Source organism: Phyllostomus hastatus, unplaced genomic scaffold (assembly GCF_019186645.2).
Source record: "Phyllostomus hastatus isolate PE091 unplaced genomic scaffold, TTU_PhHast_1.1 phas_scaffold_317, whole genome shotgun sequence".
Taxonomy (NCBI): domain Eukaryota; kingdom Metazoa; phylum Chordata; class Mammalia; order Chiroptera; family Phyllostomidae; genus Phyllostomus; species Phyllostomus hastatus.
The window spans coordinates 6,469,433-6,486,278 of NW_025334023.1; the positions used below are offsets into that span (position 1 = coordinate 6,469,433).

Below are 16,846 nucleotides of genomic sequence, written 5' to 3' on the forward strand. Positions count from 1 at the left end.
GCTGCCCTGCTGTTTATTCATTCAGGCTCCACAATCATCACTTTCAACTTGTAACCCGAGGGTCTAGGCTGACACCTGAAATTCTCAGCTCCATCAACTGTCAAGTTTCTTCCTTTTCCTCAACTCTGTCAATCTGCCAAGTTTTTCCTTTCCCTCCTCAAGGACAGGTTGAAATCTTTATTAGAACAAAATTTCCTAAACCTAAAAATTACAACTGAACAATGACATCAACTTATTTTCAGACACAATTTTCTACTCTACTAGTATCAAACTTAATTCCTATACACAATATAAATACACTGAATACTAAGTCCAATATGACTGTCTGCTTATATGATTGGTAAAATAAACAACTAGTCCAGTATCAAGTACTACTTGAATAGAATTATACTGGAAATGAAGCAATAATATATGTATTATGCTTTTTTAAAAAGTGGCAAAAAGTTTGGGATATATTATCACATTTTAGCAAGTAAAGGTAAAGAAGAAAAAGAAAGAAGACTGATACAGAGAATAACTGAGAGGTAGACATTACATGCATGTATTTTAAGTTTGTTTTTTAATAAGCCACATTTTGATCACTAAAGTTAGTATGAGTTTGAATGGCATTAATACAGTTAATAACATCTATGTTCATTTATCTAGCTGTAATTTATTCATTTATTGATTCATGAACCTTTGGTTGTTGACTATGAACCAGACATGAGAACTATAAAAATAATTAAAACATGGGTCTTTCTTGAGTCTAGGGAGTGTAAAAAGCAGATACATAAACAAAAAAAAATTAATATAGTATGATAAATATGATTACAAAGTATGAATGAAGTTCAGAAAAAGTATATCTACTTACATTAAAAAGTTGTTTTTCAGCATATGTTCTAATCTGTCCTTGTAAGAAAAGATAAAGAAAATTTATTATTGAATGTAATTATTTCATTATATTAATTAACATATTTGAAGAGTAGATGTATTGGGCTTTATCCACAAAACTAATTACCTTTTGGCCAGGAGCCATGAATTTGTGACAGAGCTCAACATCTTCAGGACAATTTGAGAGAACCATCATTGTTGCAGACTTGAAGAGCCCCTCCATAACCTATGAGAAGTAACACAGAATTGCCTGACATGAGAGCTACTTCAGATGAAAAATCTGTTTAGGGTATTGTAAGGATTGCTTCCCAGGTTTTAGCAACTATAAATCCATTAGGCCTCTTGATCCTGAATGTACTACAGCAAGTTCAGTTTTTCAGACTGATTAGAAGAGGAACTGCAACTTCTCAGAGTGGGTCAAAAGAGAAAGAAAAATGTTTAAATCCTTTGTTAACAGTTTCAATACTAATAGTGAAGTTGGATGAAAAATAAACAGTTAAAACGGATTGATGCCTTTCTAAATTTCAGTGTACTCAATTGTAGAACCATAACAACAGCACCTAGCTTGCAGGACTGTTGTGAGAGTTAAATGAGATAATCCGTGTAGAGGACTTAGCTCTGTACCTGGCCCATGGAAGCACACCACAAACACTACTTGTGAAGAGTGAGACACTTTCAAAAGTGTTCATTCCATCATTGGTAAATGGAATTAAATTTTAAAATTAGAGAGGCAATGAGGTATTATCTATATCTAACTATATACACTTTTGCTTTGCCAAAGCATATAGTAAAAATAACACATACCAGCTTACAGAGTGGGCAAAAGTAGGTTTACAGTTGTAAGTGAAACACAGAATTCTTGTATTATCATTTATTAATTAGTGTATTATTTTCCACATGAACTGTAAAACTACTTCTGCTCATCCCGTATAAGAATTCATTCTACTAGAAGTGTCCATAGAAATCTCATGGGAAAAACTTGTTTATAAAAGAAAAAAGTGATTGAAATGGAAAATTTCTAAAATATTGTTAACCAAAACTAAAATGTTTGGTTTGAAGTCAGTAAAACCCTATGAGGCCCTCCAAACGTTGTACTCATAAAGACCCGGAGAATTCTCAAGCACAGGAGCCGTACAGGCAGGTGTCTTCCTTTCCTTTCTGGCATTGAGGGAGAACCCTATGGAAGCTGCAAACACAGTGGGCACCAGCATCTACTGAAGTAATTTAATATGACCGGATATAAGAAAGTACTTGATTACCAAGTGACAACCAGATATATGTTTATATATTTTTATATTTATAAACATTTTTCATTTTTATATTTGAACCTATATATAGTATTCAGACGTAAAAAATAATTGGATGGAAGGAGAACAAAAGGAAGCTGAAGATTTTTTACCTTGAGGCTGCATCACCTTCAATCTAGCAGTGAGATAAAGAAATCACTAAGTAAATGAATGATTTATGAAGAGCCATACCTCCAGTCACTAAAAAGAACAATGCATACTGGGAGAAAAAAAGAACAGAAGGGTTGGACGGTACACCTGAACTGCTGAGGGACACAACACACCTATCTGTAGGGTGAAGACTTTGACCACTGGAGTCGTTAAATCAGTGTCTTTTATAAGCAGTCGACTTCCATTTGAAAAAGTAAATCATTGGCTTCTCTAACCCTGACTTTCAGACTATGCTCTATAAATATATCTGAAGGAAAAATAAACTTAACTGAAGGATTAGCGTACCCCTCAGATGTTTTTAAAAGTATATTACTCAATGGCACTAAAATAGTAATATTTAATTGCTATACCTCATGAGGGAAAATTCCTTTGTTATAATATTCTAATTTAATATTTAAGAGACTGCTCTTCATCAAGATAATAATTTCCACAGAATGTAACTTATAAGGGGAGAAAATTTAAGAGCAGCAGGAGACCACTTTTGGGTTGAGCATACTTTTTTCATTTATTTTTAAGAGAAAAGCTTATATTTTAATTAATTAAATCATTCACCAGTATATGCTGAGTCCCACTGAGCGGGGTACCAAGTACATAAGAATTATTTAATTACAGAATATATAATTATAGAGCAAAGATTATAACATTTAATAAATTCTGACATAACTGATATATTGTTTTTGTAAGCTTTCCCTCTGGAATCTATGTTGGGGCACTGGAGACAGGGTCAAGGCAGAACGAACAGGGAGATAAAAAGTATGGTTTTGTTCCTTATGACACTCTCACTGCCTGAGTGAAAGAATAATACAGAATTGGGTTGTGGGATCAAACTGAAAGCAGCTTAAGGAATTTTAATGACTCCATGTGAGGCTCAGATTGGAATCCCTACAATCTAGCAAAGGGTTACTGAACAGTGTTACAACTGACATTTTTGGCCAGAAAATTCTTTGTTTGGGGGAGCAGGCTGTGCATTGTAGGACACTCAACAGCATCCTTAGACTTTACCCACTAGATGCCATTAGCAAATACTCTTCCCCACTCTCTAGCAGGGGCAACCAAAAGTGGCCCCTGGGGAACATTGAGCTACAGCAATAGAAGATGTTAAAGGGGCGTGGAAGTGGATGCTATGGTGTATGGCCAGAACACCCGTCAGGACCAAGAGCTTTCTCTGCTGGGCATGTTCCCTACTGATGGTTCATGGTCGACTCCCTCTTCAGGAACAGACCAGGCCAAGAGTGCTATCTCACCCATGGTTACGCCTCTTCCCAAGGCTAGCTGATGTCCAATGACTGGTTGACGGCAGGAAGCACAAATGCCCACCCCTACACCCTCATATGGGATAGCTCTGAAGGACCATTTCAGCTCCAAAGTTCCTCAGAGAAGTAGCTAAGGCCTCTGCTTGTAAAGGCATCACTGCTCACCTTTTCCCTCTGCCCAGTGCTGCTTTCATCCTTTCCCCACAGGTGTTGTTCTCTAGAGCATTTCCCAATAATCCCCCATATGCTAATCTCTGCTTTTGAGTTTGTTTACTAGGAAACCCAACCTAAGATGGGATAATAAAATAGTGAGTCCATTTTGTTTGATGGTATATTTGATGTTAAGATTTTAAGTGGAATTGGGTCATTTACTGGGTAGATGAGAAGGGTATGTAGATGAATAGAAGAACTGATAAAAATTGCTAAAATAAACATCTTGTAATTATAAATCCAAACTAAGATGCTAATCAAAATGGTACTGAATTGAGAATTCATAATAACAACAGTTAATAATTTCTGGGTACTTATTAAGTGCTATGAACTATGCTAAATGCCTTATATATATAATCTGTCTGATCTTTGTAACTACCCTATTGAAGTAGGAATTGTCATTCCCATTTTATAGGTAAGGAAACTGAGGTGCAGAGAAATTAAGTCCCTCATCTAAGGCACACAGCAAGTAACTGATGGAGTTGAGAATCAAACCCTGGTCCACTCAACTCCAGAGTCTGTGTGCTCTATCTGGATTATGGCCACAGCCTCCTAGAAGGGCTCCCGCTCCTATTTTTATCACCCTCTAAATCATTCTTCATGTTGCTGCTAGAGAGATTTTTCTAAAATATAACTCTGACCATGGCCTTTCCCACTGAGAACTCCTTCTCCTTTACCTTTTGGATTAAATTCAAACCCCTTAGCATGGTATTTAAATATAAAGTCTTTCTATGATCAGACTCTTGACTACCTGTCCAGCCTTATTCCTTGCCCCCTAAACAAACTCTGCAGCACCTGTGGATGCATTCTAATATAGCTATATAGAAGGTTCTCTAAGCATAAAGATGTTCTGTTTTATTCATTTGCCTATGAAATAATAAGAGCTACTATTGATTGAGACTGCTATGTGCCTCACCTTGTACTAGAGGTGCTTTCCAGTATATACACTGTTTTTTTTTTTACTCCTCACAATAACTATGAAATAGGTACTATTATTCTCATTGTACAGTTGAGGAAGCTGAAGACCACCAAGGTTAGGTAACATCATAACAAGTTACTGGCAGGCCTGGGATATGAACTTAAATCTATCCGGCTAAAAATGCACTAAAGGCATTCATGAGATGTTTATTAAATTAAGTAGTTATCTTTTTCATTCTATGAATACCTCTAATGCACAGATATAAAAATGTATACAGAGGCACTTTCATGTCATAGATGCCTGACATTTAGAAACTATTTTAAAACTTGTGTACCTACCTGCATAAGATCTTGAAGGCTCTCAACGAAAGAAATCTCTGCTTCTACCATATAGAACTCGGCCAGGTGTCTCCGGCTCTGAGAATTCTCTGCTCGGAATGTTGGGCCAAAGGTAAACACTTGAGTAAAAGCTCTGCAATTCAAGATTAAGAGTATAAAAATAGGATTCACATGATTAATTTCAAGATTTTAAAATACTCATGGGCTCCTAATGAAACCAAAAAAAAAAAAGTTTTGTGCCTCTGTCTTGTCCACATATCCACAAATATTAGCCGCTGTATTTCTCTAATGGATGATAATAATAGTTTCATTAAAAATATTACATTTATAGAAACAATTTTATCCTGAAGGAATTTGCAAATGCTTTACAAACCCTATGGCTCACTAAATATAGAATTGTCACTCCACTGCAGCTGCCTTAAACAGCAGCAACCACATTTCACAGCAATCAAGAACAAAGTAAAGGAAAAACACCACAGCCCAAGACGCCACACAGAGAATCTAGATAGAGGCAGTTAAAACTAGAATTTCATCTGGATAAAGTGTGCTAATTAGCCCTGGCTGGTGTGGCTCAGTGGCTGAGTGCTGGCCCGAGAACCAAAGGGTTGCTAGTTCAATTCCCAGTCAGGGCAAATGCCCGGGTTGCAGGCCAGGTCCCCAGTAGGGGGCGAGTGAGAGGCAACCACACATTGATGTTTCTCTCCCTCTCTTTCTCCCTCCCTTCCCCTCTCTTTAAAAATAAACAAAATCTTTAAAAACAAAGGTGTGCTAATTATTTTTTAGATATGTGAAAAAAAAGAAGAATATCAGATATGTAAGGTGATAATTTGCCTTGTTTAAAGCCTGCCCAAGTCCTTCACAACTGCCCAACTGTTTCAATTACTGCTGAATGACCACTCAAATTTGGGGGTAAGGGAATACCTGTCTACTTAATTCTCTGGTTTTCAAAAAGAACTATAGCTCAACAATCTAAACATGAAAACAGTATTTTTAAATTCCTACACAAGTAACACTACCTCATTCTTTGACACTTACAATCAGTCCCCTCATACAAAAACAGGGCAACAACTGAGATTAGATCAAACGATACGAAGTAATGAATATTTCTTGAGGACCAGCTAATATTTGAATTTTAAGGTTTTGCTAGAGCAAAAAAAAGAGGTCTGGGGTTCTTCAGCTATTATCCTTAGCATTCTTTACTTGCCTGTCATCAGTGAAATAACACTATGATGAGAAAACGTAGTGCAGAAAATGGACAGACTGTGAATATACATACCAGTTCTTGTCTTTCTTTTTTAAGTAGAGATACTCTGGGAAATGAGATAGTAAAACAATCATAGTGGAAATCAAAAGATTTTGTTTTTTTTCTTTCAAGAGGCCATATCAGTTAAGGCCTACTTGGTAAGAAGCTGAGGAATTTATGTTTTGATTCTACAGCCACCTTCCTGAGACCATAATCAGTTGACCTGTGAGGACCTTAGCTTCTAATGGAAAAACAAACAGTAATAACTCAAGAATATTACTATGGTAATCTCCCTCCCAAGATTCAGATCCAGACTCACCAACTAGAATGTCCCTGAAAACACTGAACCTACCTTGTGAAAAAGAAAACTCTTGCCATGCTTCCCCAAATAAAAAACAAAAATAGTGAACAATCCTGCTTTTGTTTTTACATTTCCCCCAATTCTGCTAATCACAATTAATCCACTGAGTCACCCAAACCACATCTCCCCTCCCCCACCTCTTCCCCAGTGCCCACATTTCCCATATCATTCTGAGCACAAAATTACATTGTTTACACCTAGAAAAGCTCTCTGAAATCTAGAGACTTTATCTCCACAGATACTGTCTTAGTGTAAATAAACTCTTGTGTTTTGCTTGGAAAACTACAACAGTTCTTTAACTGGTGCCTGCCACCTGTCTTTCTTCCTGCAGCCCCAAACTGCTATGATTACATACAGACCTGATTATATCAGCCCTCATTTAAAAATCCCCACTGTTCAAGGGTGAAATTTCCAACTGTTCAAAGGATGAAATTCAAACTCCTGACTCTGACTCAACTTCTTTCACAAAGCTTTTTCTCCAGGGGCAATGAAGACATTCTCCTTACACTGCGTGCCCCTGCACAATGCAAGACTTCTGCGTAGGTTGTGCCCTGCTCTCTAATGCCCACCGTTGCTCCTTTCTCTCCACATGGCAAATTCCACTGCACAATGCAGTATGAAGGTGATGTTTTGTTGAACTGTACATGTTAAACATGTACGGTTTTGTTAACTAATGTCACTCCAATAAATGCGATAATTAGTAAATAAACAAACAAAAAAAGAAATGTATAGTAATAAAGAAAAAAACCCAAAACCAAAAAAAAAGGGGGGGGCAAATTCTCATCTAACCTTTAAGGCTTGGTTCAAATGTCACTTTCTCTTTGTAACTTTGCCATACAGCCCCAAATTTATTGTATCCTCTTTTATATGATAATACTTTATTCATATATTTATTATACAGAACATAGCACTCTGACATTATTCATTTCAGTATCTTTCTCCCCCAATAAACTATGAAACTTTCCAGAACAGGAATCATGTTTTATTCATGCTTGCATCTCCAGTGCCTAAGACGAAACAGATGCTCAAGCTGAATGAATGAGCACTAACGATGATGACAGGCTTCCTCACTTGTAAACTGGAAAAGCCCAGCATCCTTGCAAATAGCAACATTACAGATATGTGCAGAAAAATACTCAAATATACAGGGTGGGGCAAAAGCCAGTTTACCGCTGTGAGTACATCAAACATGGTTTATTCTGGTGTTATTTTCCATATGAACCACTGTAAACCTACTTTTGCCCCGCCCTGTATTTTACTGTGCCTGTTACCCAGTACCCAAAATGGGTCCAACAATCTAGGCTGGTCCCAAACAACAAATTCAAAACTAAAAAGGCCTCGCATTTTCAATCTATGACTGTGCAATCTCTAGGTAGATTGTCACCAGTATATCTAAATAAATAAAATGACATTTGTTTCTGGTACTGCATCACAAAAAATTGTGTATACAGAGGCACACTAACAATAAAAAATATTTTATTGAGGTTTTTCAGAGTGTAAGTAGAAATGAGGTAAACTCGGTAAATTTACTTTGGGGGCTGTTAGGGAGATTCACAAGAAATGGGCAGTTTCTGAAATACAGGGGAGGCCAAGTGATGGCTGCCCAAAAGAAACATGTTATTTGTCTTATACCAGGTACAAAGAAACAGTGGTGTCTCAAAGAACCACAAACGCAAGTCATGAGGGCATCTGCTTCTCACATGGCAATTCTGTGTAGGGTGCTCTAAAAAGAGTAGTGATAGGTATATTTTACAAAACAACAGTTAATAATTTCCCCTAGCAATGCAGGGCAAGCTCTTTAGTGTAAAATATAGAAGAGGATCAGGGATTTTATTTTAATTATGGTAAAGATCACGCTCTAATTGAGGTACCCAAGAGTTAAGTATTATTCTACTTGGATAAATGATGGCCATAGTACTTGCTCTGAATTAACAGAAAGATCAAGTGAGCTGGAAGCTATGTTGAAAAATTGCCTAAGTCAGCATCCAGCTTTAAGCAGACAAATGTTTAAATGATAAGCGTCACCCATGTCAGTGCCCTGTGTTCTATCAGACAAGCAGTGACAGTAGCAGTAGTGGCAGTGACAGTGCCTGCCATTAGCAAGTGCTCCTTGTGGGCCAGGCATTAGATGGAAGAACCTTACAGTCAACTCCTTTATACTGAGCTCAATAAACTATGTATTATTATTTCTATTTTCAGGCTAAGAAATGAAAGTCCAGAGAGGTTAAGAAGCTTTCCCAGAAGTCATAGAATCATAGTCTAATAAGTGATAGAGGTCAATTCAAATCCAGATCTGACTCTAATGGTCACAGGTTAATGAGGACATTAACATAACGATGCTCCTAACTGAACACTGGCAGCCCCCCTTCTCCAAGATAACTAGGGTAAGTAGTTTGGTATATTTTCCTTCCTTATGAATAGCTTATTTGTTTTATATGTTAAAATTACAACTGTCTAGGATATATTGCCTTCATGTAAATAATGAGAATGATAAATTTTCATCAATACTTTGTAACCTTTAGCAAGCCATTTAGTCTTTGTGGTCCTGAAATTCTTCCATAAGTGAAAGAGGTGAGCAATTTGGCATTAATTTCTAGTATCTTTGCAATGATTTTTGTCTCTAGGTCCATGTGAGATTTCTCTTATTTTAATTTATGTTGATTTAAATTTTTTTTTCTCTGTCTTCCACAGACATGAAAGCCATTTGCAGCAAGGCTTGGATGAGCCAACATTTAAAATAAAATCTGAGAACAAGCCTATTTCTAAAATAAGATACAAAACCAGGTGAAAGGCCAGTATTGCTGTGAGAAGAAACCAGCAGAAAAAGAAACACTCAGCACTACAAAGCATTCTTGTGCCAAATTATGGAGCGAGGAAAGCTATATAAGGAACGTCCATGAGCTTGGAGTCAATGTTTAAGATAACAAAAGTACACTCAATACACACCAACCAAGGCAGCTACAAAAATGGCTTTTTAAAAATAAAAAGTAGTTAACTAAAAAGGGTTCTTCAAAGGTAATTTTCTCTCTTGTGTGGAGATTTATGAGGCCCTAAATTGGCAAGTGGAATACTATGAAATGGTCACTGATTGCCTAGCCATTTTTTCTTTCTGCCCTGCAATTTAAGAGCTGATCTTTGTATTTTGAAAGAAAGAGGAATTATTTTTCTTTAGCTGGGGAAGAACCTAATCAGCATAAGGCGGATCAGCAACTTTTCCTCAGGCCTCCAACTTCCAGCCTCCTATCACTTCTCTACTGTCAGTTCAGTCAAGTTCACAAAACTCTAGTGAACTCATAGACAGCTTTAAAATGGCTATACTTCTGATTTTTTAAAAAGAAGAGACAAAGGGAGAGAAAGGTAGAGAGGGAAGAAAGAAGGGGGAGGAAGGGAGGGAGGGAGGGAGAGAGGAGAGAGAGAAATATTGACTTGTTCCACTTATTTATGCATTCATTGGTTGTTCCTTGTATGTGCCCTGACCAGGGACCGAACCTGCAACCTTGAGGTATCGGGACAATGCTCCAACCAACTAAACTACTTGGCCAGGGCTAAACTGCTTTCAAAATGGTCTTTGTCAAGTGGTATTCCCATCATTCAGAAAATAATTATCTTTTTTACTACTGCTTTGTATCTACTGGATCATCTATACCAGTGACATACTTGTCATTCATTATTTCTACAAGCCTGATGGGGTGGACCGCACACCTCCTTTTCAGCTTCACCCCATTCCTCCATCGTGCAAGCCGCTTGGAGGAAGGGTGTAAAAGATGTAGCTCCCAATGCTTCATCAACTCATGTCAAGATGCCTCGGAGAAGATACATTGTAAAATCTACAATTTTTTCTTTACCACAATTGCTAAACATTCCTGCAAAATTAATTTTCTTCAACATCTCCCAAATATTTGATTTGGAACTGAACTTGAGGCCCAAGCAAAATTTAATCCTAATTATACAGTGAAATTCAAAGTTTGATAGACTCTAACAACAGTCTTGCAAAAGGGAGTGCAGGGTTGGCTGCTCTTCTCTAAGATGACATCGGAGCTGGGGAGGACATTCCAGGAAAGAAAACAAACACCAAGCACATCTGTCCTGAGGTGGGAAAGAGCCTGACCTGTTTAAGGAATAAAAGTAGGCAAGCAGTAGGGTGGTAAGAGATGAAGTCAAAGAGGTGGAAAGGTATCAGAACACACAGGGCCTTCTTCATGAGCCATGATAAAGAGAATCTGGATTTTATTTGATACACCTTAAAATATTGCCTCCTCTTGAAATATTTAACACTGTATTCTACTAGTTTTCCTATTTATCTGATTTCCATCAATCTCTGCCTCCTTCTACCTATTCCAGCTGTTCATTAAACATGAGCATTTCTCAAAACTTAGCCCTAGACCTTCTTCTTTTCTCAGTGTGTACACCCTCCCTTAATCAGCTCACTTCATCCAACGATTTCAATTAACTACCTGTTGGCACACAATTCACAAATTTATATTCCACCCAGACTTCTTGCCTAAGCTCCAGAAGCATAAATCCATCTATGCAGTCGATTTTTTCCCTTGCCACAATCAGAGCTCATGCCTCCTCTTCTCCCCACTTTGGCTTCAGTCCTCTTCCAACCTTCCTAGGTCAGTCCTCCCATTGGGTTCTTCAATAACACCATGTACGTGTTCAAGGCATCTTTCAAAAAAAGATTGACATCTATGAATGTAGTTATTTGTTTAATGTGCATCTCCTTCATTAGACTGTGAATTTCGTAAGTGGCCTTACCTAATTTTTGGTTCATTATAATTTCCTCAGTCTTAATCCAGTGCCAACACACATTAGACATTTAAGAATTGTTAAATAAGCAAATAATTTTTCTATAAAATATGCTGATCCCCCAACTGAATGTCTGAAACAGCATTGGGATAGGGGTGACAATGGAGGAATAAGAAGAGGAAGATGGTAAACAGAATATCAATTACTAAGCAAAAAATCCTGTTATTCTCTGAAATAATTTTTCACAGAGGGTACTAGGAGTTATCAGGATCGTTTTCTTGACAAGTGTCTGTTCACACATTAGTTTATAATCTGTAGGCAATAAGTAATTCTTTTAAAAGGACTAGATCAGGTGAACTTCTCTAATTAAACAAAGATTTTACTTTTCGAGAAACTACAATATTGCTACATGGAAGCTTACCCTAAGTTTCATTCTATGTACACAGAGCAGCACCTGATTTTTTGTTTTCTCTGTAGTGGACACCAGCAAGTTAAAACAATTATTGCCACTTCATCATTTCTGCAATCATGGGCTCTTCAGAGGACTGACTGGACATGAGGTATTAGAAAATAACATTTTTCTAAAGGGTCACAATTTGTTAATTATTCTTTGTCTGAATATTTATCCTCATGTCTCAATACACCATGAAAAAAAAGATATACACTGTGTTAATTGCATCTACTTGGGCCTAGGTGATTCCTCTTATATTTCTCATATTTAGCATTCCTTGTACTGAGGATCACTGAAAAGAACAACATGAGTACTTCCATTTAGGTAAGTGCACCACATGGTGTTTATGTGTTATTTAAGTTCACAAAGATTTCAAAGTTACCTTTTCTAAGGTCTGATACTATAGAAGTAGATGAGTCATTACGACTTTGAACCATCAACAGTTTTCTGGGCTCAAGTCCTGCACTGATGACCCACCCTTACTTTAAAAAAATATTTTATTTATTTATTTTTAGAAAGGGGGAAAGCGGGGGGAAAGCGGGGAGAAAGAGAGAGAGAGGAACACTGATGTGAGAGAGGGGAGAGAGAACATTGATTGATTGCCTCTAGCATGCCCCAACTGGGGATCTGGCCCACAACCCAGGCATGTGCCCTGACTGGGAATTGAACTGGAGGCCCTTTAGTCTGCAGGTTGGTGCTCAATCCACTGAGCCACACCAGCCAGTGCCCACCCTTACTTTTTTAAGGTTATGTTAGTGATACAGACCTAAATTGAAATCCTGGCTCCTCCACCTATAAACTAGCCAAGTTAAGTTCTTTGAGACTAAGTTTCCCCCTGTGAAAATTGGGTTAAGTACACATGTGTCATAGGGTTATTATGAAGATGAAATAAAACAAAATATGTAAAAAACTTAACCCAATATTAACTGTCTGGTAAATATTCAACAAATGTGCTACTGTTTTTTTGTCTGTTTTTTGTCCCCTTCCTTTCCAAAGATTTACAGTTCTCACTTGGTTACCTTAAAGACTGGCTTTATACTTTCAAATACTGGAGATCTCAAAAGAGATATTGTTTATGTAGGTTATGTCTACTAATATTTACCATTAAACCTGAGATATTTTAAAAATTTTTATTAATTCAATTAAAAACAATGACAATCCCATCATATGTTATAAAGAACATTGTTTTAAAGTAAAAATTCATAAGAAGAGTGGCACTGTTTTACATTTTTGTAAATCTCTCTCATATCTGGCTTAACAGAAGACAGCTGGGGTCTCATATCTGCTTATGCATGAAGTCCACTGTGCTAACACATGTCATGAAGACTATGGAAAACTTCGTTCTATGTTCATGAAAGGATAAAAATGAAAGGTAAATACTGTCTTAATATTACTATGAAAAGAATTTTAATCTCACAGGATTTTCCTGTAAGGATCCCAGAAGGCCCCAGAGAACCCCAGATCAAACTTTGAGAATAGCTATTGTAGACAATGGTTCTTACTGAGGAATGTTAATTCTGGGCTTCACCTTTGGAGACTTCTATTCAGATACTCTAGGGAGGGTGCACAAGTAATTAATATGTGACCCAGAAGAAATTTAAAATAAGTTTAGATCCCTAATCAGTACACTTTTAAAAAAGTTTCTAGATGGCCATAATTTTAGATTGGCAGTCAGGTACTCTTATCCACTCAGCTATACCAACCGGGGCCAGATGGCTATAATTTTAAAAAAGAACAATAAAGTGTGCTGGTGAGGATGTGGAGAAACTCCTCATACACGGCTGGTGGGAAGGTAAAATTGCACAGCTGCTGTGGAAAAGTCTGGTGATTCCTCAGAAAATTAAACACAGAATTACCATATGACCCAACTCCTGAGTATAATACACCAAACTCAACTCCTGAGTATACACCCCAAAGAAATGAAAACAGGTGTTAAAAAAAACACAAAACACCTTGTATGTAAATGTTCATAGCAGCATTATTCACAATAGCCAAAAAGTAGAAATAACCCAAAAGTTCATCAATGAATTAACAGATAAAATGTAGTATATACATAAAGTGGAATATTAGTCAGCCATAAAGAGGAACAAAATACTAATATATTCTACAGTATGAATGAATCTTGAAAATATTACACTAAATGAAAGAAGGCAGACACAAAAGGCCACATATTATATGATTTGATGTCTATGAAACTTCCAGAAGACATAATTCTATAAAGACAGAAAGCAGAAGAGTGGCCGCCAAGGGCTGGAAAGAAAGAGGAATAGAACGTGACTGCTTCATGGGTATCGGGTTTTATTTGGGTAATAAAAATGTTTTGAAACTAGAGTGGCATTGATTGAACAATGCTACTAATAGTAAATTTCATGTTATATGTATTTTATCACAATTAAAACAATAAAAAATTTTAAAGTTTATTGAAACTATTTGTCAATCAGGCACTTGATACATGTTTTATTTCATCCTTGCTACCCTATGAGACTGGTGATTTCACATCATTTTAGAACTGAAGAAACTGAAGCTTAGACAAGTTAAAAAACTAGTCCTAAGTAGCAGAGCAGACTGGCTTTAACTAAAGAAGTCTGACTCCATGGCCCACTCTCTGTTGTGCTACGCGTATGTACTCCTCAAAACTAACCTAGTGCAGCGCAGATCATTAATGGTCCCATAACCTCACAAACACTACCATACATTCCAAAGGGAGGTTTTGTACCCTTCACATCACTGTTATTTGCGTGGTTTTTGGCCCTTTATACAGCATGTTCCTGGCTCAACTTTCTTCCTTTGCTTCTATCTCTGCAACCACCACTCCCTACCACTGACAGCAGCTCCTTTCTGCTGTGTGCTTTTCTCAATCTATAGCCCTTTCTTAGTGGAAAGTAGATAGTCATTCATAAGCATTGATAGTCATCACAACATTTTCATTCCATTTTATGTTACAAAAAATGATAACACATCCAATATACTTCATATCTCTTTCTGCTATGGCCCCTTTTACTCAGGCTCAAGGATTTACCAACAAAAACTTCTTTTGTGGTGTGCTTCTCCACCTGTCCACTCCCCTTCTTATAACTGCTTTCTGGTCCAGAGCTATTTTGGGACATTGTGAATCCTAAAAGGTTGGATCTGAGTAAAGGGAAGCTTTGTTATAAATGCTTAGATGACCTACAGTAGTGGTCTGAATGCTTTTGCATACATTGGAATCACTGGAGGGTTGTTAAACACATCACTGGACCTCATCCTCAGAGTTCCTGTGGCAGTAGGTCCTATGGTAGGCTTGAGAGTTTATGTTTCTACAATCTCCCAGGTGATGCTGCTGCCACCAGTCCAAGGACAACATCTTGAGACCCACTGACCTCGAGAGTGGTTCTCCACCTTGGCTGCATAGTGGAATAACCTATGGTACTTCAGAAAACAATCCTGATGCCCAGTTCCATTCCCACACTGATTCAATCTGTTTTTCTGGTGGTGTGAGTTGAAACAAGATACACCTATACTTTTTATTGATAAAAGCTCCCCAGACATTCTAATGGACAGTCAGAGTTGAGAACCACTGATCTAGACCATCTAATTACCAATTATGATTGAAGTAAAAGGCATAAATAATGAATATGAAAGGTGTTATTTCACAGAAAGACTGTACATAATAGCTTTAGGCTGTGAATAAAATAAAAAAAAATCTAATATTCCTGACAGACTCCAAATCAGAGCTCGATCTATAAACACAAAAGCACAGGGGGACCATGGCAGAGCAGAAACAAACAGAAACAAGATGCTTTTAAAGGAGCACTTAGCCTACAGAAATAATGCAGAAAAATTTCTGTTTCTCTACATTCATTTTCCCTGAATTCTAGAATGGGGGGAAGGAGGAGGATAGAGGGAGTAGAAAGAGGGAGTAAAAGAAGAGCACAGATGGACACACACAGAATACAAAACTCTCTAGACTCAATAGTAAGTTTTTCATCTGTGTACCAAGTAATATATGCAGGGATTTCACAGCTGTACTGTATACAGTAGTCAAAGGAATTCAATTCTTCAATAATTTTGCCTGCTTAGCCAGACCTTAGCAAACTAGAAGGGTGGGGCCAGTCTCCCAAACACTTAAAGTGACAAAAAGGCAGGTTAGTCATCTCCCTCACCAAGGAATGCAATACTAGAAATGGGTAGGGAACCTAATGTTAGACTTTCAAGGTAGCATGCATATACTGCAGAGTTAGACAGAGACATTAGACATTACATCAGACTGAGAAACATTAGAGACACTAAATCACCATGCAAATAATGCAATAATCTCACAGGCAATTAAAGAAAAGCAAATTAATATCACTAAAGCTAGCAAAAATGAAGTTGAAGTAGTGAATTAAGCACAGATATTTGTATTTACTCCTTCCTGAGACAATCTTGAAATAATAAGAAGCAGTTAAAAGGAAGAAACAGGAAAGGGGCCTTCAGTGGACAAAAGATCTCAACAAATCTTGGAGGGTAGAAAACAGATGGTTGAGTGATGAGCAATGTGTCAAAGCATGGAAGCCATTATTTGAAATAGAGTAAGTATGCTGTGGCAGAAAGGTGCCCTGCATACAGCATCTTGGCAAGGCTGGGGTGGGGGAAATGGAGATTCATGGAGAATTTGCATAATGGAACCATTAACCCTCTGCTTGCTCCTGCCAGAATGGCTGGAAGTCAGATGTTCCCCCAACCACAGAACAGGAGTCTTTTCTCAAGCAGTGGTCCTCAGCGGCATCGTCACCTGGCAGGTTTGCTATGACACAGATCATGGGGCCCCCTCCCACCGTTTCTCATTTCAGCAGTGTTTGCCCCGGTCCGGGGCAGGGGAATGGGAAGTGACTGATAAGGGAGAAGGGGTTTCTTTTTGAAGTGATAAAATATAGTATTAGATAGTGGTGATGGATGCACAACTTTTTGACTATAGTAAATATTACTTATTTAAAAACTGTTTATTTTTATTTTTTATTTTAGAGAGAGGGGAAG

At 37.5% G+C, this 16,846-nt stretch overlaps 1 protein-coding gene across 3 annotated transcripts in view; it reads right to left on the reverse strand.

Annotated features, from left to right (window-relative positions):
* NARS2 (asparaginyl-tRNA synthetase 2, mitochondrial) overlaps nt 1-16,846 on the reverse strand; it is a 118,816-nt gene that overhangs the window by 37,544 nt on the left and 64,426 nt on the right. For 2 of the 3 annotated variants that reach the window (XM_045818125.1, XM_045818124.1), the window contains exons 7-9: nt 5,048-5,180; nt 998-1,096; nt 851-883 (exon numbers count right to left, since the gene is read on the reverse strand). In XM_045818125.1, coding sequence (XP_045674081.1) covers nt 851-883; nt 998-1,096; nt 5,048-5,180 — 265 coding nt within the window. Of the gene's footprint in view, nt 1-850; nt 889-997; nt 1,097-5,047; nt 5,181-16,846 lie in introns of all 3 variants that reach the window. The other variant, XM_045818123.1, reaches the window with a different exon arrangement.